This window comes from Saccopteryx bilineata, chromosome 2, assembly GCF_036850765.1.
Source record: "Saccopteryx bilineata isolate mSacBil1 chromosome 2, mSacBil1_pri_phased_curated, whole genome shotgun sequence".
In the NCBI taxonomy this organism is placed as follows: Eukaryota; Metazoa; Chordata; class Mammalia; order Chiroptera; family Emballonuridae; genus Saccopteryx; species Saccopteryx bilineata.
In genome coordinates, this window is record NC_089491.1 from 372,448,279 (window position 1) to 372,475,393 (window position 27,115).

Sequence of the window (27,115 nt, forward strand, 5' to 3'; positions counted from 1 at the left end):
TCTGCGCAGTTGGTGTTATTGTCACTGTCGGGCCGCGGCCCCGGATGTGGTGGCTGCCGGGGGGAGATGGCGGAGGCAGAGGGGTTGGCCGCGGCCCCAGACCCAGCCTCGGGGCCGACTTTCAAGGGCCACGGCGCCATGTCAGGCACCTTGGAGCGGGACCAGCAGGTTGAGGCGGCGCAGCGGGCCCTGGTGGAGGTGCTGGGGCCTTACGAGCCTCTGCTGAGCCGGGTGCAGGCGGCCCTTGTGTGGGAGCGGCCAGCCAGAAGCGCCCTGTGGTGCCTGGGGCTGAACGCAGCTTTCTGGTGAGAAACTGGACCCTCGGAAACTCTCCGAGGCGCGAATTCGTCAGGTTTCTCTAGAGCTCCACCTCTCGCCTCCCCTGTTTTCTTCGCTGCACTGGCTCCTTCCTTACCTGCCTAATTTTGCCTCACCTTCCACTCCATCCGTCCTGCGAGTTTTGGCACCGCAGTTCTCCGCAGGGCCTTCCAGTTGTCGTCCCTGCTTACCTGGCCCCGCACCCTCGCCCCGCACATCTGGCAGGAGCTTTTTGGTAACATCTTGACCCGCTCGCTGTGAGTGAGGGCGCCTCATTTTAGCCAGGGAAAGCTATGTCCCTTAAGGCCATCACCTCCTTTCTCTTGTTTGCTCAAATGTGGTTAGAAGATTGTCTCCAGAGATTTTAGTAGTTATTTGGGTAGATGCATGAGATCTTGAAGAGGTATAATAAGAAAACAAACTTGAGCGATGTGAATTAGCATTAGCATGTTGAGATATCCTTTCGCCCACTCAAGGAAGTTTGTGAAGTCTGAGCGTCAATGAGCGCCTCCAAAACTGCAATTTGAAAGTTACAAGCTTTTAAAGAACAGTTATGAAGTAGTGATTGTGAGATTTCTCCCATTTAAAAGCCATTTATGATTGCAACTCTTCCTAGTTCCAAGGAATTAGGCGTTTTTAGCCATGGTTTAGCAGCAAGAAAATTGAGGATATATCTAATTGTGTGTTTTCCTGTGCTGGAAAAGTGGGACTATAAATATACTTTTAAGAATCTGTATGTGTCATGCTCTGTCAAAATGGAACTGCTGCGTCTCTAATTTGTCATCACCTAAAGTGGACTAAGGTCTTCATAGAATCTGCCAAGCTGATCTAGGGAAGTATTGATCAAATTCCCAGGGAACTGAGGTATAGGGGGGCTTCAGCAGCTGAATGAAATGGCTATCCTGGGTAAGCCTGAAACAGAACATGATGTGTGTTTCCAAAAATGTTTTAATTTTTGTTCAAAATGGCTTACCTTTTAAAATTCTTGGTTTTAAAACCAAAACATTTATGGCCCTGGCCGAGTAGCTTAGTTGGTTAGAGCGTTGTCCTGATATGCCAAAGTTGAGGGTTCTATCCCTAGCCAGAGGACACACAAGAATCAACCAGTGAAAGCATAAATAAGTGGAACAACAAATCGATGTTTCTCTCTCGCTCTAAAATCAACGAATTAAGAAAAATGTAAACCCCAAAACATTTATTATTCTTTCTCTGAAAGATTTCAGTCAGCTGGAGCAAAAACATTTTCGAGGTCATTGAAAGGAAGACACAGTAGCCTGACCAGGCGGTGGCACGGTGGATAGAGCGTCGGCCTGGGATGTGGAGGACCCAGGTTCGATACCCCGAGGTCGCCAGCTTGAGCACGGGCTCAACTGCTTTGAGCAGAAGCTCATCAGCTTGGACCCAAGGTTGCTGCTTCGAGCACGGGGTTACAAGGTCTGCTGAAGGCCCGTGGTCAAGGCACATATGAGAAAGCAATCAATGAACAACTAAGGTGTCGCAACGAAAAACTGATGATTGATGCTTCTCATCTCTCTCTGTCCCTGTCTATCACTCTCTCTGACTCTCTCTCTGTCTCTGTAAAGAAAAAAAGGAAGACACAGAGTTCAACTATTAATACTCTCACAGTTTGAAGGAGACTCAGGTTAAAGTTGTCACAGTTGTCTCTGTCATTTGTTGCTTCCAGAGTCTTTAGGAACTTGATGATAATTTTTCTTTTTATACCATTCTTCATTTTTGGGTGGTCAGTCCTCTTCCTTGATCCCCAGGTACCTACTTCTCTCTTGTTCTGTCGAAACGTGTAACCTCATTCAGGATGGTTTAACAAAATGACTTGTTTTTTCCTTCTGTTTTCCTTCTGCATCACTATCCCAACCCCAAATTCCAGACCATTCAGTCAAAACTTCATTTCCTAAATTGGGATTGTACTTATAGGAAAAAAAAGTTGGTCCTCAGTCAACCAGCTTTGTATGTAAGTGTGACTGGCTGATATGATATATGTATAAGAACTTTGTCAGGATTTAAACAAATCCTGATAAACCAAGGGTTTATTAATGCACATGGATCAAGTAGCATGTAAGTTGTGCGTGTGTGTTTAACGTAAAAAAGACCTCATTTGCAGGGGAATGAGGAGACTTTCTCCATACCCCTTGCCTGAGAGAGATTTTTGAAGTAAAATGCAGTTGGAGGTCTACATAGAAGGAGCTGCTCTGTTTGAGACACATCTTTAAATGTTATAGTGTTAGTCTTAATTTGCCCGTAACAGTGTATGCTGTATTTAGAATCTCACCCAGATCCCCCTTTCCTACTCCTGGTCTCCCATTAAAGCATTATTTTGATCAGTCTTGATCTCTGGCATTTCCTGGTAGTTTGCTGTGTATCCAGAACAGTTACTCTTGTTACTTTCCCATCACACTGGAAGTAGGTGGGGGAGAGATGTAGCAAAATGAGGGTGTGTCTCTTGACACTGAAAGCAAATGGGTAAGCCCTTTATGGAGAGGACTCATACCTGTGAATGGTACAGAATGACTGGTGATGTTAAGGCCCCAGAGGCGAATGTAGTTTGGCATTGGAATGCACAGGATTGTTTTATAGTAAAGGTGCTTCCTGGAAGGTAGTTTGAGGTTCAAAATGAAAGTCAGAGTTGACATTCCAGTAGCATCATATGGAATATGGGTGTTGACAGTTCACTTTGTAGAATGTTGCAGAGTGACTGTTTAATTCTTGGTCATTTTAAGTGTTTAGGAAATGAAGGAGATCAGAGAGAAATCAAATCGGAAATATTTTTCACTATTTGTTTTGAATAATGATTGATCATTGAGGTTTTACACATTTTGGGTGTTAAAAGATTGGGTAGGAGTACAAAAAATCAGAATTCAGAAAGGTGACTTTTATCTTTTCATGTACTGTATTCTCAGTGGAGGTTTTTCTGTATCTGAATGTGCCCTCTTACATCATAATAAACAAACAAACATAAAAGATAGAGGTAGATGTAGATACCTTGTCACTACGGTATTTCAAGGTTTTTGCTTTTTATATAATTTCTTTCAGGCTCCAGAGAAATTACGGTGATTTAATCAGAGATCTTCCAGCCCGTTTTGCTTCTGGTCACAGATATGTTATTATTACTAGGCTAATAACAGTCATGTCAGGCCTTCCTTTTTTTTTTTTTTTTTTTTTTTTCATTTTTCTGAAGCTAGAAACAGGGAGAGACAGTCAGACAGACTCCCGCATGCGCCCGACCGGGATCCACCCGGCATGCCCACCATGGGGCGACGCTCTGCCCACCAGGGGGCGATGCTCTGCCCATCCTGGGCGTCGCCATGTTGCGACCAGAGCCACTCTAGCGCCTGAGGCAGAGGCCACAGAGCCATCCCCAGCGCCCGGACCATCCTTGCTCCAATGGAGCCTTGGCTGCGGGAGGGGAAGAGACAGACAGAGAGGAAAGCGCGGCGGAGGGGTGGAGAAGCAAATGGGCGCTTCTCCCGTGTGCCCTGGCGGGGAATCGAACCCGGGTCCTCCGCACGCTAGGCCGACGCTCTACCGCTGAGCCAACCGGCCAGGGCCAGGCCTTCCTTTTTAATAGTTTATAATTTCTTTCCCTTTTTTTTTTTTTGTATTTTTCTGAAGCTGGAAATGGGGAGGCAGTCAGACAGACTCCCGCATGCGCCCGACCGGGATCCACCCAGCACGCCCACCAGGGGGCGATGCTCTGCCCATCTGGGGCGTCGCTCCATCACGACCAGAGCCACTCTAGCGCCTGGGGCAGAGGCCAAGGAGCCATCCCCAGCGCCCGGGCCATCTTTTGCTCCAATGGAGCCTCGGCTGCGGGAGGGGAAGAGAGAGACAGAGAGGAAGGAGAGGGGGAGGGGTGGAGAAGCAGGTGGGTACTTCTCCTGTGTGCCCTGGCTGGGAATCGAACTCGGGACTGCCGCACGTCAGGCCGACGCTCTACCACTGAGCCAACCGGCCAGGGCCTCTTTCCTTTTCTTTTTGTTTGATTTTTTTTTCTTTCTATTTTTCCCCCCAATTGCTTGTATTTTCATTATCTTCAACATCACCTATAAATGAGTGATTTGGGGGAAGAATATGAGTCAGCAAGAGTGTATTCTGACAAGATCAGAAAAGAACATATTTGAGTAACTTTTTGGTTCGGATGAGACCTCGTAGATAATGGGGAGGGCAAAGGAGCCCTGGAAATGTATGAAGAGCATACAGTTCAAGGAGGGCTAGGTGACTGCTGAACTCCTTTCTGGTTTTCAATATTGTATGATTCTAAGTGGTCTTTACATTACAGATGCTGATTTAGAGGACTCCACAACCTGTTTCCCTGTTGGGGTCTGCTTTTACAGTCACTAGGCTGAGTTAACCATACCATATTCTAGGAGTTATTATGGAATCCATTGTGTTCATGATGGAAAAAACACAAGGTATTTCCCCCCCCCAAAAAAAAAAATCTACTCAAATTAAAAAAATGACCCAATCTGACCAGTGGTGGCTTAATGGATAGAGCATTGATCCAGAATGCTGAGGTCCCTAGTTCGAAACCTGAAGGTCACCACTTGAGTGCGGGCTTGCCCAGGATGCTGGCTGGGCTTGTGGATACCCGCCCCCCCCCTGTCAAGGCACGTGTGAGAAGCAGTCAGTGAGCAACTAAAGTGAGGCAACTATGAGTTGATGCTTCTCATGTCCTCCTTCTCTCCTTTCTGTCTCTCTCAATAAAAAAAGCATTATTTTTTTTAAATACCCAAAAAGTGATTAAAGGTATAAAGAGATTCTGATTTAAAAGGTTATAATTTGAGTAAGAAACAATAGTGAGGAACAGGAAATGGAAGGGAAGGTCCATTTAAGTAGAGACATACGTTCTGTATACACAGTGATACACAGTTCAGCTTTACTTCATTACATCAGACGTTGGAAACAGTTCAGTTAGGAAAAGGCTTAAAATACTAATTGTATATATGTGTGATGCAAGCATTTAAAAAGTGATGCTTTTCTGATGATATAGGAAAACATATCTATGTATTGTTAAATAAAGAGGAAGGTTTTAAAACCAGATATGCCATATATTTCCATGGAGTTTTTATATGTGCATATATATATTTTTTTGCTTTTTTTTGGTTCTTATATGTGCATATTTTTTTTATTTTTTTTTTAGGGTTTTCTTGTGCCTATCTTTTTAAATGAAGGGAATAACCATAACCTCTGTTCACATTTTGGGGTATATATGTGGATAATGGGTCATTTAAAAAACTTTTTTAAAAAAACATTAAAACACATACATAAGTAGACAGAATAATATTTTTACCACCATATACTCAACTTTAAAATATTTTCACTTCCTGGCCAATTTTATGTCTTCCACACCCCAGTTCTTTTCCATATTCTTGAATTGGAAGCAAATTCTAGATGCCATATCATTTAATCTGTGTTTCAGTATGTCTCTCTAAAACTAGACTTTAAAAAATACAACTGCCTGACCTGTGGTGGTGCAGTGGATAGAGCGGTGACCTGGAAATGCTGAGGTTGCTGGTTTGAAACCCTGGGCTTGCCTGGTCAAGGCTCAGACGAGAGGCAATCAACTAGGAGTTGATACTTCTTGCCCCCCCCCCACTCCTCTCTAAAATCAATAAATAAAATCTTTTAAAAATACTACTACTTCACATGAAAAAAATTAATAATTTCAATCAGTGTTCAGATTTTCAGTTTTCTCATAAATTTTTTTTTAAAGCATTTTGGGTTAGGATCCATAAAGTCCATATGTTGTAATTGTTCTTTTACATCTCTTCGCTGGTTCCCTTTTTAGTCTTCTTTCCCTTTTTTGCAGTGTATTTATTGAAGAAACCAGTTTGTCCTGTAAAGTGCCCTATAGACTGGTAAAGTGTCCTGCAGACTGGATTTTGCTGATTGCATCCTCATCCGTGGCTTAACATGTTTCCCTGTGCTATGTATGTTCTGTAAATTGGTAGTTGGATCTAGAGGCTTGATCAGATCCAGGTTCAAAAAAAATTTTTTTGCAAGACTATTCATAGATGTATTAATTTCATTTTTTTCTTGATTAGTTATATTTTCTAACCTTTCTTCAGTCAACATGCTTGCCTTTAGAAATAAGAAAAATAAATATCATAAGGAAAAATTGATTATAGGCTCACAATGGGTAGAAGGAGTAATAATGGCCTATTGGCAGTGCCCAGTTTGAATAATTCATATGTGACTATCCAGAATTGACAGCATTTACAGTTGTTTTTGCTAAATTGGGATGTTCTCATGATGATTATGCTGAACAGTGTTTTACATGTTGTCTTATCAAACTTGTACACTGGGAAAGCAGTATGTAAATATTTTGGCCTGTGTGAATAGACACTGCAGGATTAAACTAATCCAGAGGAGTCTTCCCTTATGCTTCTTCCATCCCTTACCTATGCCAGTTTCAAAAGTACTTTATCTTCAGTTATGTCTTGTCCTTGCTAATAGTTGCAGAGTTTTTTACAGTTAGGCTTTCAGGTTGCCTCCATAAAATGACAAGGACAGTGTGACCCTTTGTATATCCAAAACACAACTATCCGAGATCGAGACTCCCTTTTTATTTAGGAATTTAGTGTTGAGGGCTGGTGGAAAAGGAGTACATGCTTATCTGTATTCTTCTATATTTGATAGATTCTGAGGGAACATTGATATTGTCTAGTTACCTAGGAGGGGTCAACTCTAGTGGTTTGAGGTGATCTTTCTATTAATTAAGTTTTTATTTATATGGAGGAAACTATTTTCCCAAGAAATATTATTTTATACCACACAAAACTCTTTATTTCTCTGAAGTTCCTTCATTGTCTTGTTCAAGAAAAGGATACATCTGGTCCTAAAATTGACTTGTGGACCAGTATTAATTAGTAGATTAATTAATCTTGTTCAAGAAGATATTAGCTTTCTTTTTTAAAAAATTTATCTTTATTATTTATTGATTTTAGAGAGAGAAGAGAGAAAGAGAAAGGGGGGGAAGAGGAGTGGGAAGTATCAAGTGGCTTCTTGGATGTGCCTTGACCTGGCAAGCCCACGGTTTCGAACCAGCAACCTCCGTATTTCAGGTCGGCGCTTTATCCACTGCGCCACCACAGGTCAGGTGATGTTAGCTTTCATGATGCAGAAAATACACATTTTGTGAAACTCTTTACTAGTTCACCTTTAAAATTCAATACCCTTTATCATGATCTGACTTCTGCCTCTCCCTGTAGTCATTTTCTCCCTCTGTTCTTTATGTCTCAGTTCTGTCAAACTACTTGTCTTAAATATGTTATGCCAGCTGGCTGTTCTCCCTATCTGAATGTCATTTCCTTCTTCCCTACACCTTTTGGCTGTGTTTTCTTACCATTTGTCTTTCAAATCCCAGCTTAGATGTCCTCTTCTTTGCTATCATTACCATGTCATGTTATGTTGCAAACACACAGACACATAAATTCACTTGGGAATAACATCCATGCTTTCCTCTTTTCTGTAACTGGCCTGCTTACTAGGCATTGGCATTTAATAGGCACTCAAATGATTGTGGAATTGAGTTGAAGCATAAGTGGGGGGATTATAGCAGACTACTAAAATAGTCCAGATCTTGAAGGAACATTTTTATTGCCTCATTTTTGGAAAACCGACCTTTTCTTGGGTGAGTTTAATATCCTGCCCTCCTCCAGTTTATGTTTGTGTTAGTAATCATGATCTGGGAAGTGGAGATTGCAGACTGAGTAGATGGCCTCCCCAGAGAGCCCTTTCAAGTACTCTGGAGAAAACAGTAGTCGCAGCACATCTTGCTCCTGGGACATGGAAGCAGCAGCACTAAGGAGCTGGAAGCTCTAGAGCCCTATCCTTAGTCTTATTAAGTTTGCTTGTTTGTTGGAATGATGACCTGGCTTTGGAGAGAAGATGAATGGCCTGTTGCAACTCTAGAAGCTTATTTCTATTAAGCTGCTTTCACTCTTTAATATCATATATAATTACCGTATCCTTTAAGTGGTGGGGTGCAAAATTGGAATAAGTTTGTCACTGGTGACTGGCTTTCTAAGTTCTTGTTTCTTTCCAATTCTCATTCTTTGTATAGTTTTTTAAAATTATATAACATGGATTCGTGTTTGTTGGAAACAAAGTACTGCCCTGGCCGGTTTGCTCAGTTAAGTGTGTGGTCCCGAAATGACAAGGTTGTGGGTTCGATTCCTGATTAGGGCATACATAGGAAGCAACCAGTGAATGCATGACTGAGTGGAAGAACAAATGGATGGTTCCCTTCCCCCTCTTTTCTCTCTCCCTTCCTCTCTCTGTCTCTGTCAATGAATTAAAAAAATTAAGCCCTGGCCAGATAGCTCAGTTGCCTGAAGTGTTGTCCTGAGCACAGAGGTTGCCTGCTGGAGACCCCAGTCAGGGTACATGTGGGAGCAGCTCTGTGTTCCTGTCTCTCTCTCCCTCCTTCCCTCTCTCAAAAAAAAAAAAAAGTACAAAAATGTCTAGAGACAAAAATGAAAGTTTCTTTGCCAGTCTCTATATTTGTGTATTTATATATACACACAAATAAAACTTTAAAAAATATGTTTTAACATATATTTGTGTGACTTGAATTATTATTTTCTAAGATTAAGAGCCCTATATCTACTTGTAAATCTTTTCACATAATATCATATAAGCTTTTGTTTGAGTTATGGTTGATTTTCAGTTTAGTTATCATTTACTTTTTCTTTATAAGAATGCCATCAATGTACTTTTGTGTTTTTCAGAAAAGGGTATGTTTTGGATGAAAGTAAAAGAAAAAATAAAATCTTTCACTGTCAAAAAATATTTTATAAGGATTGTACTCTTGTTATTGTTTGGTGATTATGTCAAGTCATTAGGTCATGTTGAGTTGAAAAGAGCTCCTTTGTAACCACCTTGGTCATCATTACCCTTGTTGGATCAGTTGCTGTGATAATAGCTAATAACACTTCTACGTTGTAAAATTGACTAGAAGTTCTGTTCAACTTGACAGTGTATTAGGTGACTTGTATCTTCTTGTCATTTTAGCAAGGTCAAGTATGATTTTTTTTAGGTGGTTAAGTATGTTGTTTCTGATACCTACAAACAATACTGCAAGATTTATTATTGTTAAATCACATATTGATGAGGAAACTGCAAATTTAAAAAGTTAAGGTAATTTATTCAAGGTCACATGATTAATAGAGTGGCTGTTCAGATAATTAAACTCAAGCAAATCTAACACTTTTTTAAAAGACTTATTTGTTGAATTTTGAGAGAGGAGGAGTGGGAAGCATCAACTGGCAGCAGTTTCTTGTCATATATATGTGCCTTGACCGGGCAAGCCCAGGGCTTAGAACCAGTGACCCCAGCATTCCAGGTCAATGCTCTATGCAGTGCACTACCTCAGGTCCGGCCAGCCAGACTAACTTTAAAAGCCATGCCTAACTGCCCTGCTGAACCACCAATCTGGTGATGCATTCAGCTTCCCTTTCAATCTCAAACCATTTCTGTGGTGAGGACTAATACACTGTTTTCTCCAATCTGTTGCATATAGATACCTTTGGATAATACAAAATAAATTATTTGTTAGAAAAATTAAGTTTAAAAGGCACAAAAAATATAAGCTCAGGCTCTGGCCAGTTGCTCAGTGGTTAGTGTCAGCCTGGCGAATGGACATCCTAGGTTCGATTCCTGGTCAGGGTACACAGGAGAAGTGACCATCTGCTTCTTCCCCCCTTCCATTCCCCTTTCTCTCCCTTTTCCCCTTCTCTCCCTCTTCTCCATCTCTCCTTTATGCCCTTCTGCATCCAGTAGCTTGACTGGCTCGAGCATTGGCCCCAGGTGCTGAGGATAGCTCCTTGGGAGCGCATCAGCCTTAAGTGCTAAAAACAGCTCAGTACCTGACCGTTGGCCCCAGATGGGGTTGTCAGGTGGATCGGTCAGGATGCATGTGAGAGTCAGCTTCACTATCTCTCCTCCTCTCACTTAAAAAAAAAAAAAAAAAAAAAGAATACAAGCCCAAATGTATTCTTTGATTCAAAATTACTTGTCAGATTGTTATACAAATTTCTATATGCTTACTTTCAATTTCTATACTTACTTCCCCACAGACTGGTGAAATCAGCCCTGGACTAGATACTTACTTCAGGACACTGCCTTAGAGGCTTGTGGGTGTTACAATTGTAAGACTCATAAATACTAGTTATGTTTTTTTGTTTTTGTTTTTTGTTTTAATTTTTCCGAAGCTGGAAACGGGAGGCAGACAGACTCCCGCATGCGCCCGACCGGGATCCACCCGGCATGCCCACCAAGGGGCGATGCTCTGCCCCTCTGGGGCGTCACTCTGTTGCATCCAGAGCCATTCTAGCGCCTGAGGCAGAAGCCACAGAGCCATCCTCAGCGCCCGGGCAATCTTTGCTCCAATGGAGCCTCGGCTGCAGGAGGGGAAGAGAGAGACAGAGAGGAAGGAGAGGGCGAGGGGTGGAGAAGCAGATGGACGCTTCTCCTGTGTGCCTTGGCCGGGAATTGAACCCGGGACTCCTGCACGCCAGGCCGTAAATACTAGTTTTTATTTAAAATATATTATAAAAATTTATAATATACACAAAGGTGGAAAGAATAGTACAAATAAAAAATCCCATGGTCTGACCTGTGGTGGTGCAGTGGATAGAGCATTGACCTGGGATGCTGAGGTCCCAGGTTTGAAATCCCGAGGTCAACCAGCTTGAGTGCAGGCTCATCTTGCTTGACCACAGGCTTGCCGGCTTGAGCATGGGGTCATAAACATGATTCCATGGTCACTGACTTGAAGCCCAAGGTTGCTGGCTTGAGCAAGGGTTCACTGGCTCACCTGGAGCCCCATTCCCCTTGGTCAAGGCACAAATGAGAAGCAATCGGTGAACAACTAAAATGCCATAACTGTGAATTGATGCTTCTCATCTCTCTCCCTTACTTTCTCTTTCTCCAAAAAAAAAGAAAAAAATTCCATATACTATCACCCCACTTCAGCAATTTTTAACTCTGGTCAATCTTATTTCATCTTTTCTCACACCCTTTTCCTTGCCCAAACTATTATTTTGACACAAACCCCAGACACATGTCATTTCATTCATAAATATTTTGATATATATCTCTAAAAAATAGGAACTCTAGCCCTGGCCAGTTGGCTCAGTGGTAGAGCATCGGCCTGGCATGCAGAAGTCCCAGGTTCGATTCCCGGGAAGGGCACACAGGAGAAGCGCCCATCTGCTTCTTCACCCCTCCCCCTCTCCTTCCTCTCTGTCTCTCTCTTCCCCTCCCCCAGCCGAGGCTCCATTGGAGCAAAGATGGCCCAGGCGCTGGGGATGGCTCCTTGGCCTCTGCCCCAGGCACTAGAGTGGCTCTGGTCGCAACAGAGCGACGCCCCGGAGGGGCAGAACATCGCCCCCTGGTGGGCAGAGCGTAGCCCCCTGGTGGGCGTGCCGCCGGGTGTATCGCGGTCGGGCGCATGCAGGAGTTTGTCTGACTGTCTCTCCCCGTTTCTAGCTTCAGAAAAATAAAAAATAGGAACTCTAAAAATGTAACTTCCATAACATCACACCTAAAAAAAATTAACGATAATTAAATTGTGCTGTCAGTGTTCAGATTTCCCAGATTGTTTGTAAATATTTATGAATTCTTTTTAAGGTGAGAGGAGGGGAGATAGTGGGGCAGACTTGCGCATGCGCCCTGACCAGATCCACTTGGCACCCTTGTCTAGGGCTGATGCTTGAGTACCAAGCTAATTTTAGCTCCTGAAGCTGACTCAACTTGGACCAACCAACCTATCCTCCCTCAGTGCCCGGGGCCATGCTCGAACCAGTTGAGCCACTGGCTGCAGGAGAGGAAGAGGGAGAAAAGAGGAGAGGAAAGGGGAGAGAAGCAGATGGTCACTTGTCCTGTGTGCCCTGAATGGGAATTGAACTGGGACATCCATATGCTGGGCTGATGCTCTATCCACTGAGCTACCAGCCAGGGCCAGTTTATGATATTTTTAAAATTTATTATTTGGGCCCTGGCCGGTTTGCTCAGTGGTAGAGCATCGGCCTGGCGTGCAGAAGTCCCGGGTTCAATTCCCGGGCAGGACACACAGGAGAAGCGCCCATCTGCTTCTCCACCCCTCCCCCTCTCCTTCCTCTCTGTCTCTCTCTTCCCCTCCCGCAGCTGAGGCTCCATTGGAGCAAAGATGGCCCCGGGCGCTGGGGATGGCTCCTTGGCCTCTGCCCCAGGCGCTGGAGTGGCTCTGGCCGCAACAGAGCGACGCCCCGGAGGGGCAGAGCATCGCCCCCTGGTGGGCGTGCCGGGTGGATCCCGGTCGGGCGCATGCGGGAGTCTGTCTGACTGTCTCTCCCCGTTTCCAGCTTCAGAAAAATTAAAAAAATATATTTATTATTTGTTTGTTTTTTTTTGTTTGTTTGTTTGTTTTTTTACAGAGGCAGAGATAGACAGGGACAGACAGACAGGAACAGAGAGAGATGAGAAGCATCAATCATCAGTTTCTCGTTGCGCATTGCGACTTCTTAGTTGTTCATTGATTGCTTTCTCACATGTGCCTTGACCGTGGGCCTTCAGCAGACCGAGTAACCCCTTGCTGGAGCCAGCGACCTTGGGTCCAAGCTGGCGAGCTCTTTGCTCAAGCCAGCTGAGCCCGCGCGCAACCTCAGAGTCTCGAACCTGGGTACTTCCGCATCCCAGTCCGACGCTCTATCCACTGCGCCACCGCCTGGTCAGGCTATTATTTGTTTTAGAGAGAGAGGAAGGTAAAAATAGAAACATTGATTTGTTGTTCCATTACTTATGCATTCATTGTTTTTTTTGTTTTTTTTGTTTTTTGCAAGAGAGAGAGGGATAGACAGGGACAGACAGATGAAGGGAGAGATGAGAAACATCAACTCAGTTGTGGCATCTTAGTTGTTCATTGATTGCTTTCTCATATGTGCCTTGACTGGGGGCTCCAGCTGAGCCAGTGACCCATTGCTCAAGCCAGTTACCTTTCAGCTCAAACCAGCGACCATGAAGTCATGTCTATGATCCCATGCTCAAGCTAGTGAGTCTGCACTCAAGCCAAATGAGCTCATGCTCAAGCCAGCAACCTTGGAATTTCAAACCTGGGTCCTCAGCATCCCAGGCTGATGCTCTATCTACAGCACCACTGCCTGGTCAGACTCATTGGTTGATTCTTATATATACCCTGACCAGGATTGAATTTGCAACCTTGGTGTTATCAGGAGAAGACCAGTGGTGAGATTCAAATAATTTAACAACCAGTTCTCTGCCCTAATGACCGTTTTAAGTATAAAAAAAATGGTATACTGAAAGGTAGTTTATTATTTCATGCATTTAATACTTAAGAACAATAAAAGAGGCCTGACCAGGTGGTGGCGCAGTGGATAGAGCGTCGGACTGGGATGCAGAAGGACCCAGGTTCGAGACCCCGAGGTTGCCAGCTTGAGCGCGGGCTCATCTGGCTTGAGCAAAGAGCTCACCAGCTTGGACCCAAGGTCGCTGGCTCCAGCAGGGGGTTACTCGGTCTGCTGAAGGCCCGCGGTCAAGGCACATGTGAGAAAGCAATCAATGAACAACTAAGAAGTCGCAACGCGCAACGAGAAACTGATGATTGATGCTTCTCATCTCTCTCCGTTCCTGTCTGTCCCTTATGTCCCTGTCTATCTCTGCCTCTGTAAAAAAAGAACAATAAAAGAGGTACACAAAACTAGATTGTTATAAGAGTTTTAAAATATTAATGAAAAATATTAAATAATACCTGACAAAAAACAATAAAACTGTTATTTAAGATATTTCTTCTTTTTTTTTTTTTCATTTTTCTGAAGCTGGAAACAGGGAGAGACAGTCAGACAGACTCCCGCATGCACCCGACCGGGATCCACCTGGCACGCCCACCAGGGGCGAAGCTCTGCCCACCAGGGGGCGATGCTCTGCCCATGCTGGGCGTCATCATGTTGCGACCAGAGCTACTCTAGCGCCTGAGGCAGAGGCCACAGAGCCATCCCCAGCGCCCGGGCCATCTTTGCTCCAATGGAGCCTTGGCTGCGGGAGGGGAAGAGAGAGACAGAGAGGAAAGCGCGGCGGAGGGGTGGAGAAGCAAATGGGTGCTTCTCCTGTGTGCCCTGGCTGGGAATCGAACCCGGGTCCTACGCACGCTAGGCCAACACTCTACCGCTGAGCCAACCGGCCAGGGCTATTTAAGATATTTCTATATTGCTTCTTGATTGTCCTCACTTGCAGTTTTTTTCACCTATGGACGGAATAAACATTACTACGGGCACTTATAAAACACTGTTGCGCAGATGAACATTAAAAAAGAGTAAGGAATGGCCTGACCAGGTGGTGGCGCAGGGGATAGAGCATTGGACTGGGATGCAGAGGACCCAGGTTCGAGACCCTGAGGTCACCAGCTTGAGCGCAGCTCATCTGGTTAGAGCAAAAAGCCCACCAGCTTGAACCTAAGATCACTGGCTCCAGCAAGGGGTTACTCGGTCTGCTGAAGGCCTGCGGTCAAGGCACGTATGAGAAAGCAATCAATGAACAACTAAGGTGTCGCAATGTGCAACGAAAAACTAATGATTGATGCTTTTCATCTCTCTTTGTTCCTGTCTGTCTGTCCCTGTCTATCCCTCTCTCTGACTCACTCTCTGTCTCTGTAAAAAAATAAATAAATAAAATTTAAAAAAAAAAAGTAAGAAATGTAAATTTGTTATTTCCACATTGGGCAGCTACCCAGGTACCCACCTTAGAGAGAACCCTGATGACAAGTGCCATTTTAACAACCAGTAGCCAAACTCAACAAAAAATTAGGTATCAGTTCTGCCGAACCCATGTGAACAGGCTGAATCCAACCATTGGATGAGGCTCTAATCAACTGAGTTACCCAGCCAGAACTCGATTTATGATTGATTCCTTCAAATAAGAACTAGCTTTTGGCCCTGGCCTTTTGGCTCAGTGGTAGAGCGTCGGCCTGGCGTGCAGGAGTCCCGGGTTTGATTCCCAGCCAGGGCACACAGGAGAGACGCCCATCTGCTTCTCTACCCCTCCCCCTCTCCTTCCTTTCTGTCTCTCTCTTCCTCTCCCACAGCCAAGGCTCCAGTGGAGCAAAGTTGGCCCGGGCGATGAGGATGGCTCCATGGCCTCTGCCTCAGGTGCTAGAGTGGCTCTGGTTGCAACAGAACAACACCCCAGATGGGCAGAGCATTGCCTCCTGGTGGGCATGCTGGCTGGATCCTGGTGGGGCGCATGCAGGAGTCTGTCTGACTGCCTCCCCCTTTCCAACTTCAGGAAAAAAAAAAAAAGAACTAGCTTTTCCTTCACTCTGGTTTGTTATTTTTTTTAGAGGCAGACAGGAAGGGTAATAGATGAGAAGCATCAACTGCTAAATGTGCATGTTAGTTGTTCATTGATTGCTTTTCATACATGCCTTGACTGAAGGCCTCCAGCTGAGCCAATGACCCCTTGCTCACGCCAGTAACCATGGGATCATTTTGATGATTCCACATTCAAGTTAGTGACCCTGTGCTCAAGCTGGTGACCTCGGGATTTCGAACCTGGGACCAGCATCCCAGGTCAATGCCCTATCCACTGCACCACCACCTGGTCAGGCTATTTCATTCTGTTAATATGATAAATTACATTTATTGATTTTTGTATGTTGGACCACCTTTGCATTCCTGGAATAAATCCTAGGAATTGATCACAGTGCATAATCCTTTTAATATGCTTCTGAATTCAGTTTGCTAGTGTCTTATTGAGTATTTTGCATCTGCATTCGTAAGGGATATTGTCCGTAGTTTTCTTGTAATGTCTGATCTGGCTTTGGTATTAGAGTCATGCTGGCCTCATAAAATGAATCAAGCAGTTTTCCCTCTTCTTCAGTTTTTGGAAAGAGTTTAAGACAGATTGGTGTTAATTCTGAATACTGGCTTTTAGATGTAGCTTCAGTGCTTTCTGTGTGACCTTGACAAATCCTTTTACATTTTTGAACTTCAGTTCCCAAAGGATATCTAATTGAATTAAATGCTCTTGAATGCATCTCTGTCAGTTTGTTGCCCTACACTCAGGTCTAATTTGGTAGAAAGATGCTTGCTTTCATTGTAACTTGTTATCAGGATGAATTTCTCCCTAAAATTAATAGAATCACAGACTTAAAAGTTGAAAGGGGTTTTAAGAGGATATTTGGTTTAGTCCTTTATAGAAGCAAATTATTATCCTTGCCCCATAGATAAAATAGTTGAATTTCAGAAAATTTGAGTGATTTTTCTCAAAGTATGTAACTAGGATTCTAAGTCTTATTTACTATAGAACCTGTAGTGCACATATGTCTTTTCTGAAATCAGCTTAATTGGGTAATGATCTTTCTTGTTTCTCCTTCTTTCTAGGTTCTTTGCACTGACATCCCTACGTCTTGTATTTTTACTTGCATTCAGTTTGATGATCATAGTGTGTATAGATCAATGGAAGAACAAAATCTGGCCCGAAATAAAAGGTAAGTTTGGTAGCATTTAGAACACTTTGAATTGAAAATGGTCTTTCCTATAATTTTTACCTTTAGTTTTGGGGATTTATGAGAGTATGTAGAATTTGGAATATCTTTTGATGTTCAAATTATTTGCTTAAGGAGTCGCTTGAAAGGCTAATAATGTTCCATCTGCATGTAGTTCCTTAGAATTGAGTTCTGCCCTTTCCCTTGGTAAGCTCAAGAAATCTGTATTTGCCACCTGAGACATTCTTGCTCTCATAATTGTCCTGAGGAATAAGTAGTCTGTAAGTAGACCTCAAGTTTTTAAAAAACCATCCACTTCATTGGATACTATGTCTTTACTAAGGCAGTATCAATTTGCCTCTCTGGAATTTATTTTAAATTGTCTATTTGCAAACCACTAAAGCTAGGCATTATACTAATATAAAGTATTCTAAGATATGTTTCCTTTCTTAATGATTACACATACATAAACATAAGAAAAAATAAATGACAGTTATAGAACAGTGTCAGAGATGTCATGGTGCAATTTGTGATTAGTATGTTTGTCATATATTTTTGCCCTACTTCAAGCCTTGAATGAAGCAACAGATTTTGATAGGTAGAGAGAAAAGTGTGTTTCCAGAGGGGTTTGGCTTGATGAGCCTGAGGAAACAGAAGCTGCAAAGCATCTTCTGAGAGCAGGGAATCGATCAGTTTCATAGGAGTGTCTAGGTTATTAAAGAAGTACTAGGAAGTAAAATTGAAAGTATGTTGGGATTAGATTTTTATAAGGCTTTCAAGTTAGGCTTAAGGTAGTGAGTGGTCATGGCAGATTTTTTAAATTAGAGCTATATGCTGAGATGATATTAAAGATTACTTTATGATAGCATTTTAAAGGACCACATGAAAGGAGAAAAGGGGGAAGGAGGGAGACCTGATAGGAAACTATGGCAGTATTTGTGAAAAGCAGTTAGTAGAAGTGTCTGTGGAAACAAATGGCAGATAGTTTGGAGAGCTGTGAAGGAGGAAAATACATCAAGACTGAATGGGTTAGAAGAGTAAGGGATAAAAGCCGACTGGGATTTCAAAGCTAGGAACGAAGGAGAATAGAATTATAGTTAGCAGATATAAGCAGTGTCAGGCTAGGGAGTTGGTTTGGTGGGAGTTGGTTTGGGAGCGAGGAAAGTTGATGTGGGTTTTGGATGTATTAATTTTGTTTGTTTGTTTGTTTTTATTACAGAGACAGAGAGAGAGTCAGAGAGAGGGATAGATAGGGACAGACAGACAGGAACGGAGAGAGATGAGAAGCATCAATCATTAGTTTTTCATTGCAACACCTTAGTTGTTCATTGATTGCTTTCTCATATGTGCCTTGACCGTGGGCCTTCAGCAGACCTAGTAACCCCTTGCTTGAGCCAGTGACCTTGGGTTGAAGCTGGTGAGCTTTTTTGCTCAAACCAGATGAGCCTGCACTCAAGCTGGTAACCTCGGGGTCTTGAACCTGGGTCCTCGGCATTCCAGTTTGATGCTCTATTCACTGCGCCACCCCCTGGTCAGGTAGACGTATTAATTTTGAAGTGTTGGCAGTATATTCCAACCAGAGTATCCAGCTTTTAAATATATTCCCATTCTATTTTGCAGAGACTTCAAGGAATCATGTCAAAAGAATTTTACATCATTCATTGTAGTTAATGGGTTTCTTTTGCAAAAGAATAGTCAGATTTCTAGGATTGGAGTAGTTATAACATGCCTCAGTAACCTGGTGCACATTGATGTGTTTGGGCAAACCAGATAAACTTGACACTTGAGGGATGGGATGAACTATTTTTTGTGTATACCTTGGCTCTAAGCTTTAGTAATTAGAAGGGGCCCTAATACTCCATTGGGATCCTCTCCAACCCCCACCCCTACTCTGCTGGAGAAATGAGCAAGCAAAAGGCATCATTACCTTGTCTACAGCTCCCTAACTCTGGCAGTATAACATAGTGTCTCCCTTTTATTTCTTTCTCCCAAACCTATTAAAACTTCAGCAGTCAGACCAACAGCCTAACATTTTCATGTTTAGTCTTCCCTACCAACTAATGCTGGTGTTTGTTTTAATATTGTAGTGCCAAGACCCGACGCATTAGACAATGAGAGGTATGGAATACTAATTAAATCCCTTTTTATTGCTCTGATTGATTCTCTTGTTGTAATATTATGGTTCCATGTTGTTAACCTCATGTTCTGGACAAAGTGTAAGCTGAGAACCTAGTCTGTTCCAAGTAATCATTTTAACAAATCCTTAAGTTCAGGCAGCAATATGTTGAAATGGATAGTGTCCTCTGATAGTTACAAGGGAAGTTTCTGAAAAAGAAACATTATAGTGCCCTATAACCTGATATGCGAGGGAATTAGCTACATTATCCAGCCCTAGTGTGAAAACCTAGAGGCAACTTACTTCATTTGTCTTCCAGCTTTTATACCAGGCCATTTAGTGTTTTCTGTTACCTTGGGCGATTTCACGTTCCTTGGTCAGAAAACACATTGGTTCCTGGCTCTGCATGCCAAGGATTCTTCTTGTGTCTTACAGCTCCTGCTTTCATTTCTCAGTTCGTTCATCCCATATGTGTGACCCAAGAAATTTTCTCTGCTGTGGTTTATTTTTGGTTTGGCTCTGTTTTCTTTCAGAGGGGCATTTCCACCATTGTTCCCCTCTCAGCAGCAGTGGTGTCAGACTGTGCTTTACTTTTATCCCTGGATTGCAGTCACAGTGAATTGCAATGGTTGAGTGCAGGGATGATGTTTCTAAGCACAAAGGGCCTTGGAGCTGGTGGCAGGTTTACACATGAGGTTTGGGCTGCCTGCTTCTAGGGTGGAGTTGTCAGAACAAGTTTGCCCTCATAGTCCCTCAATTCAAGTTTCAACCTGGTGAGCCAAGAAGAAAGCCATGCTTCACCTCCAAAGCCCCTAGGACAGCCACTCCCCAGCCCCCATTTTAAACCTGGAAGCATTGGCTGCCCACACAGCAAGATGGGGGGAACCCTCAGCACCCTCCTTTCACAGCTCCCCCTTCTCTCTCCATAGCTGGGGCTTTGTGCACCCTCGGTTACTCAGCGTGCCCGAGCTCTGTCACCATGTAGCTGAAGTCTGGGTTAGTGGGACCATTTTCATAAGGAATCTTTTGCTTTTCAAAAAGCAAAACCCAGGCAAGGTAAGACTCTTCCCTTTATCACTTTCATTTCTGGCTTCTCAGTTCAGTTTATGCTATACTGAAATAGCCCATTACTATATATATCCTTATTCAAGAAAGACCGTGACTTTTGTAGAGACAAAGGGAAGTTATAGAAAAGGGCTTCTGACGAGCCACTGGGACTAAAGAGCTTGATGACTCCTTTGGTCACTTGCCACTTATATTAGGCCACCTTTCTGACCCAAGATGAGAAAGAAAGCTTGCTTGTGTGCATTCCGTGTCATGTTAAACATGTGATAGTTTGTTGGGGTTTTTTGTTGTTGTTACTTTAAAAAACCCACCACCAACACTTGCTTTTAGAGACAATATTTGGCTAAGTCCTATTCAAACCAGTTTTCCAGCATGAAAGGCACAGCCCTATGGGGCTAGCCACATAAAAGGAGTTTGAATAGAAGTGGATAGCCTCCTTTTCCTCCCAAAGAGAAGCACCATTGGATTGCAGAGTGGCTAGGTACAATACATCTGTCATTCTGATGTGCCCATGCTTTCCTCGTAAAGAATTATTTCAGGCACATCTCTACATTCTCTCCTATCCTCACCCCAGTCCCCTGCCATGTAGCACAGACTTAATAGTGTTTCCTGACTCCTCCAGTTCTGCTTGCTGAGCTGTGGGATACTGACCTTTTTGGCCGTCTTGGGCCGCTACATCCCTGGGCTCCTGCTGTCCTATTTAATGCGTAAGTATGGCATATACCTTCCTCTGTCAGCTTACTCTACTCATAGCTTTTCCAGCCACAGCTAACTCTGGGTCTAGGGAGAGGACTTTTCTATTTTGATTCTCTAGAAAATTACCATTTTTAAAAAATCTTATTGGTTTTAGGGAGTGGGGAGAGAGGGAGTGAGGTCATAGTTGCTTCACATCAGTTGTTCATTGATTGCTTCTCATACCTGCCTAGACCTGGCAAGCCCGGGGTTTGGAACTGGCTAACTCAGCATTCCAAGCTGACTACTCTATCCACTGCGCCACCACAGGTCAGGCTAGGAAATAACCTTTTTATTTTTTTCATGACCTGTTTAGTGTCATGAAAATATCTTTGTATACGGTGACAGAAAATGATTTGACTTTGGGTGATGGGCATGCAATGCAATCAACAGTTCAAATGCTGTAGAAATGCTTACCTGAAACCCATGTCCTCTTACTGATCAATGTCACCCCATTAAATTTAATTTCTAAATAAAAAAGAAAATATCCTTGTACCTTTATAGCAGGCTCCCCACATATAAAGTCCTTATCTTACCAAGTCAGCTTTAGAAATTGACGAGGTGGTGCCTGACCTGTGGTGGCACAGTGGATAAAGCATTGACCTGGAACGCTGAGGTCACCAGTTTGAGACCCTGGTTTTGCCTGGTCAAGGCACATATGAGAGTTGATGCTTCCTGCTCCTCCCCCTTTCTCTCTCTCTTTTCCCTCTCTAAGATGAATAAAATCTTTTTTAAAAGTAACAAAAAATTGACGAGGGTCCCCTAACATATATTACCAACTATAAAGGACTGCCCCCATTTGAGGAGGGGATTTTTAGAGTCAGTTTATTGTGTAACAGGAGAACATAACTCTCAGGGGATTCTCTTCTAGGTCCTTTTCACCCTAGAACACCCCCGCCCAGGAGCACAGTTTTATAAATTTAGTTACTTCCTATTGGCATGGATTCTGCTTGCTTGAGGCTGGAAGAACTGAGTAGTTACGGCTATGGCTGTTATATATCAGAAGCTCACATGACTTGCTGTGTAGTTTCTGAGGCATTGCTACTATTTGGCCTTGTTTATGGCTCAGTGTGACACCCATATGCAAATTATCACACTGCCATGTTTTGCCCTCAGTATATCAGCTCTGTAGGCGGCTGTAGAAGTGTCTGCCCTCCAACAAAACCTCCTTATGTAGGAGGGAAGACTAGTGAAGGTGACCAGCAGAATTAAGCATAACTGTTCCACACTGAGTGTCTAAGTCCCTCAAGACACAATAACTGAGGGACAGGTAGGACTGTTTTGTGTAGTTCCTTCTCCATTTTGCCACTATTTCCTACTCCTCTCAGTTGTCACTGTCATGATGTGGCCCCTTACTGTGTACCACCGACTGTGGGACCGAGCCTATGTACAGCTGAAGCCTGCTCTGCAGCGGCTGGACTTCAGTGTTCGCGGCTACATGATGTCCAAGCAGAGAGAGAGACAACGTAAGTGTGAAGGGGAGGCTTCCTTCCACTTGGACAATTTGGGGAAGAGAAGGAAAGCCCGTAGGTCTAACATAATGGGTAGATCCTCGAAAATGGGAAAAATGAGGTGTGGTTGGTGTGTGGGGAGTGGTAGGTAAAGTGATGGTTTATTCCAGGGATATATAGTCAAGCTTACCAATTTTTCTTATTTGGAATTCAAGACATGCCTATTTTAAACAAATCTGAGAAAAGTGCTCCCATGTTGAGTAAAAGACAGTGAAGATATCCCTAGTGTTTGCTGCTTTTTATGAAGCATTTTCCATGTGCCCAAGCACTGTGCTGGCTGCTCTCCATACTGCATTTTATTTAACCTCTACAACAACCTTGAGAAGAGGGTGGTATTATTTTCCTTCTCCAGTTGAGAAAATTGAAGCTCACAGTTATTAATGGCAGAACAGGTCTTTTAAACCCTAAAGCCAGGCCTCTTTCCACTACTGAGAGCTGTCTTCCAAAGACGATTTAGACTGCTGTCTCAGAAGCCAGAAGTGTACTAGCTTGAGATTCTCCAGCACAGTAAAAAGTCATGCTAGCTTTTCTCTGCTGTGGTCTGATCAGGTTGAGTGTTTCATTAAGCCCTGGCCTTCAAAGAGCTCTGCATGTGGTCACTAAGGCCTTGCTTCCCCTGCTGCAGCCAACTGAATAGTACCAGTCCCAAAGGTTTGTCTTAACTAAGGTGGGGACTCTCCCCTTGCCTCTATGATAGTGTCTCCTGTCCACCCTGACATCCAGTTGGCCCGTTGCTGATCCTGAGAACTGTTGACAAGCCTGGTAGTTGATCATCTATCCAGAACAAAAAAGCTTGGGGGTCAGGAGGGGCTAGTGGAGGGAGAGCTGTTGGAAGAGAGATCTTTCTCTTCTGTGTTACCAACTTATCTTTCCACTTAGGCTCTGCATCCCACCCTCGGGCACTGTTAGACAGGCTTAGGGCCATACTCAGATGGGTTGGTTCTCTTAGGTTCTCATTTCATGCCTTCAAAGTACAAAGTGAGCAGGGGCTTCCCCTCAAGGGAAGGTTGTCAGGCCTTCTGCTCTTTCCACATAGTGCGCCGCAGAGCTCTGCACCCTGAGCGTGCCATGGACAACCACAGTGATAGCGAAGAGGAGCTTGCTGCCTTCTGTCCTCAGGTATCTTGGGTGTGGGAGCTGCGGTTAGCTCCCTTTTAACCATTTGGCACCTCACATTTAGGCAGTAAGCTCATGGGCTCAAGTACCACCCTGCTTCTGCCCATAAGAGCCCAGACATGAGCATAACTGGAACCCCTGTGAGAGAAAAGAGTATTATATTGGAATTTGTACATAGATCTCAGTTTGAGCCTGGTGACCAGCATACCCTCTTCCATGTTTCCCTTTAACGCCTACCATCATGGCAGAACTTCTGGAACTGGTGTGATCATCTTTTAAAGAGCTCTGCTCACCTTTGGTTGGGCAGTGTGTGTATTCTCCAGGCCACCTGTGAAAAATATTCTTTGGATCATTTTGCTTAAGAGTAAGTGGCTGGTTGACTCCCAAGACTGCTTTCTTTCCTGTGCTCAAGACTGATGAATAAGGGTGTTTTCCTTAGTGCGGGGAGCCTAAAAATGGTCAAGATTTTGAAGGAAGTCCCCATCTGTGCCTGGTTACACTTCTGGCCTTAGGGTAGCCTTAGGGCCAGGTAATTCGTAAAGCTATTTCTAGGGAACTGCATCTGCTTTTAATGGCATCATCTCTTCAGGCATGTTGGTCTTTTCTTTCCTAAGCTGGATGATTCTACTGTTGCCAGGGAATTGGCCATCACAGACTCTGAGCACTCAGATGCTGAAGTCTCCTGTACAGACAATGGCACATTCAATCTTTCACGGGGCCAAACACCTCTAACAGAAGGCTCTGAAGGTGAGGGAACCTTGGGTCTGAGTTGATACCCTTCTGTCTGGATACATGCCCTCCCCTCTCCTGTTTTCTGACTAGTAGATCAGGTGGCAGAGCAGCCTTAGGGGTATGGCTACAGCCAGGATGGCACAGCTGCCCTCCTTGGAATCCTCAGTTCTTTAGTCGCCTCAGGTTGTATACTCATGAGGGCCATAGTCGAAGAAGAGATGGGAAGTTATCTGGCCAGTAGAGGTCACAGCATTCCATAAGTGAAGGAGGAAAGCTGACAATGCAGTGGGGTTTTTTTGTATTTTTCTGAAGTTCGAAACGGGGAGGCAGTCAGACTCCTGCATGCACCCAACTGGGATCCACCTGGCACGCCCACCAGGGGGCGATGCTCTGCCCATCTGGGGTGTCGTTCTGTTGCAACAGAGCCATTCTAGCACCTGAGGCAGAGGCCATGGAGCCATCCTCAGCGCCCGGGCCAACTTTTTGCTCCAGTGGAGCCCTGGCTGTGGGAGGGGAAGAGAGAGACAGAGAGGAAGGAGAGGGGGAGGGGTGGAGAAGCAGATAGGCACTTCTTCTGTGTGCCCTGGCTGGGAATCGAACCCAGGACTCCTGCACGCCAGGCTGACGCTCTAACACTGAGCCAACCGGCCAGGGCTGGTTTTCTTCACCTTAGATATCCAGAGTAGAAAAATCTGGTTGCATGGAGCTGACTATGGGGCTGCGGCCAGGCAGTCACTGTGTCTCACACGCTCTTCTATTCTCTCAGACCTAGATGGTCACAGTGATCCAGAGGAATCCTTTGCCAGAGACCTTCCAGACTTCCCTTCCATTAATGTGGATCCTGCCGGCCTGGATGATGAGGATGATACAAGCATTGGAATGCCCAGCTTGATGTACCGTTCCCCACCAGGGGCCAGGGAGCCCCAGGTGCCCCCCGCCAGCCAGGACGAGACTGCACTGCCGGAGCTCCTGCTTGGTGCCCTGCCTGCAGGATCCAACCTCACCAGCAACCTTGCCAGCCTGGTCTCCCAAGGCGTGATCCAGCTGGCCCTGTCAGGGGCCTCCCAGCCAGGCCTTTCTGACCCACCTCCCCGGAGAGCAACCAGAGGTTTCCTCCGGGCCCCCAGCTCAGACCTAGACACTGATGCTGAGGGGGATGACTTTGAACTTTTGGACCAGTCAGAGCTGAATCAGCTGGACCCTGCCAGTTCCAGGAGCCACTGAGGCACAGACTCCTTTTGGGGGTCACTGTGGTTTAGGGTTTTTCTCCTCATCCCACTAAAGGTGAAGGGGCAAGAGAAGAACCCAGGTCCTACCCCCTGAATTATATTTGTATGCTGGTGGCCTGGCTGATGCTCAGAGGCCTGCTGAGAGTGGATAGCCACTTCCCTGCTCCCAGCTGGACACCCATTTCTGAGCTCAGTCACTAACATGAGACTGTGCTTCCTTAGGGAGGCTTCTCACCATCAGGATGGTACTTTTGGAGAACAAAGTAGTCAGGGGTTCCCCTTTGAGGGGGTGCTGCTGTTTGCTTCTAGGTATGGGTGCTCAGGGGCCCTCAGTGGTAGAAGAGTCCTTCCTTTCCTTCCTCCTTCATCACCTCCTTAGAGGTTCAAGTCAGGCAGCAGCTGGAAGAGTTACATTGTCATCCTCTTGCTAAGCTATGATTTGATTTGTCTTTTTCTAAGCAAGCTTGCCCTTTGGTTCTGCAGAGCAGACCTGTTCCCTCTGCCCCAGTTCATCCTCATTTCTTAAGGCCTAACCTCCAGTGCTCCAAAATACTGCTTGTGAAATTTAAGAAATGTGAACATGATGTGGGGGTGGATCTCTTCTACATTACCTTGGACCGTGGGGTCAGCTGACTGGGAGGGTGAGTACTTTTCTATCTCATGGTCTCACTGAGTCTTCTGGAGCTGCCTGCTTGTCTTTGGTGCTGCTAACCCCAGGTTCTGTTTGACCATCACCCTGAGCAACTAGCAAAGCAATACCATGCCCATTTCCATACTCCTATTCCTTCCCCTGCTCCTCCTCTGGAGAAGCAGTGTTCCATGGGGAGTGCCAGAGTAGCACTTTACAAGTGGCTCTGTGGCGTTCATTCGAGGAGCCACCAGTTCCTCTGCACCAGCTATTCTTACTCCCTGTTTTCAGCTCCTTTAATACTTTTTGTATTGAACTGCTTCCCAACTTGGCAGGGCCTCTTTCAAGGATGAGCCCAGTTAGTAAGAATGTGTCTGTAATGAGCGGAGACCCCCTCTAAGGGGTATCTGTTAGACTGCCCCTAGTAAAATCATGTGAGACAAAAACTAAAATTGGTAATTAGTTCTAAACCTGTGCCAGCTTACACCCTCTCTCTGCCTCCCTAATCAGAGCTCAGGCCACTCTCCTGTCCTCTTTCCCTCTGCATTAACCCTTTGCTGATCCTCAGGGACCACTCCCCCAACACCCCACACCTGGGTGAGGGATGCTGGATAGAGCCTATTTTCGTGTGCTACAGGTGGGAGTGTGCTAACATGTTTGCTCATGGTTGATAAGGTAGAGGCCAGGAAGTAAAAATAGTTAACAGTGAGAAGTGAGAAGAACTAGGTGCCTGTTTCGTAGTCACCATTGTATGACAGGGGTAATGGCATCTCCCCACTTTAGGTTTGTCAAACATTTTGGACACCTCATTTCTTCTCAGAGCCCAGATGTCTTACAGGTGATCTCTGATGTGGAAAAAGTGGGAGATGAGGGAGAAAGGAGTGGGATTTTGTGTGTTTGCATGAGTGTGTGTAGCCTCAGGTGTTGGGAGTTATGGAGGGAAGGAAGGAGAGCAAAATCTTTGGAAGGTGTTTCTTGTACCTGGGGGATCCTGCTCTGAATCTTAGTCCTCCACTGTGAATCGGGGTTGGGGTGGGAGGGTGCTGGGGAATAAATCTTGTATGAGAACAATCTTTCAGAGACTAATGTCGAATGGTGTCCTACCCTTAGGTAGGCCTTATATTGTTAATTTGGTATGCGATTAATTTGAGAAGGTGAGATCCTCAAAAGAGG

The 27,115-nt window shown here is 44.5% G+C and overlaps 1 protein-coding gene across 1 annotated transcript; it reads left to right on the forward strand.

Annotated features, from left to right (window-relative positions):
• Positions 1 to 3: 3 nt before the first annotated feature.
• RETREG3 (reticulophagy regulator family member 3) lies at positions 4 to 26,785 on the forward strand. The gene is made up of 9 exons (XM_066263578.1): positions 4 to 305; positions 16,710 to 16,816; positions 18,901 to 18,931; positions 19,859 to 19,985; positions 20,617 to 20,701; positions 22,055 to 22,192; positions 23,274 to 23,356; positions 23,968 to 24,100; positions 24,852 to 26,785. Exons 1-9 carry the CDS (start codon positions 67 to 69, stop codon positions 25,307 to 25,309), a joined length of 1,401 nt encoding a protein of 466 aa, XP_066119675.1. The 5' UTR covers positions 4 to 66; the 3' UTR covers positions 25,310 to 26,785.
• Positions 26,786 to 27,115: the final 330 nt, after the last annotated feature.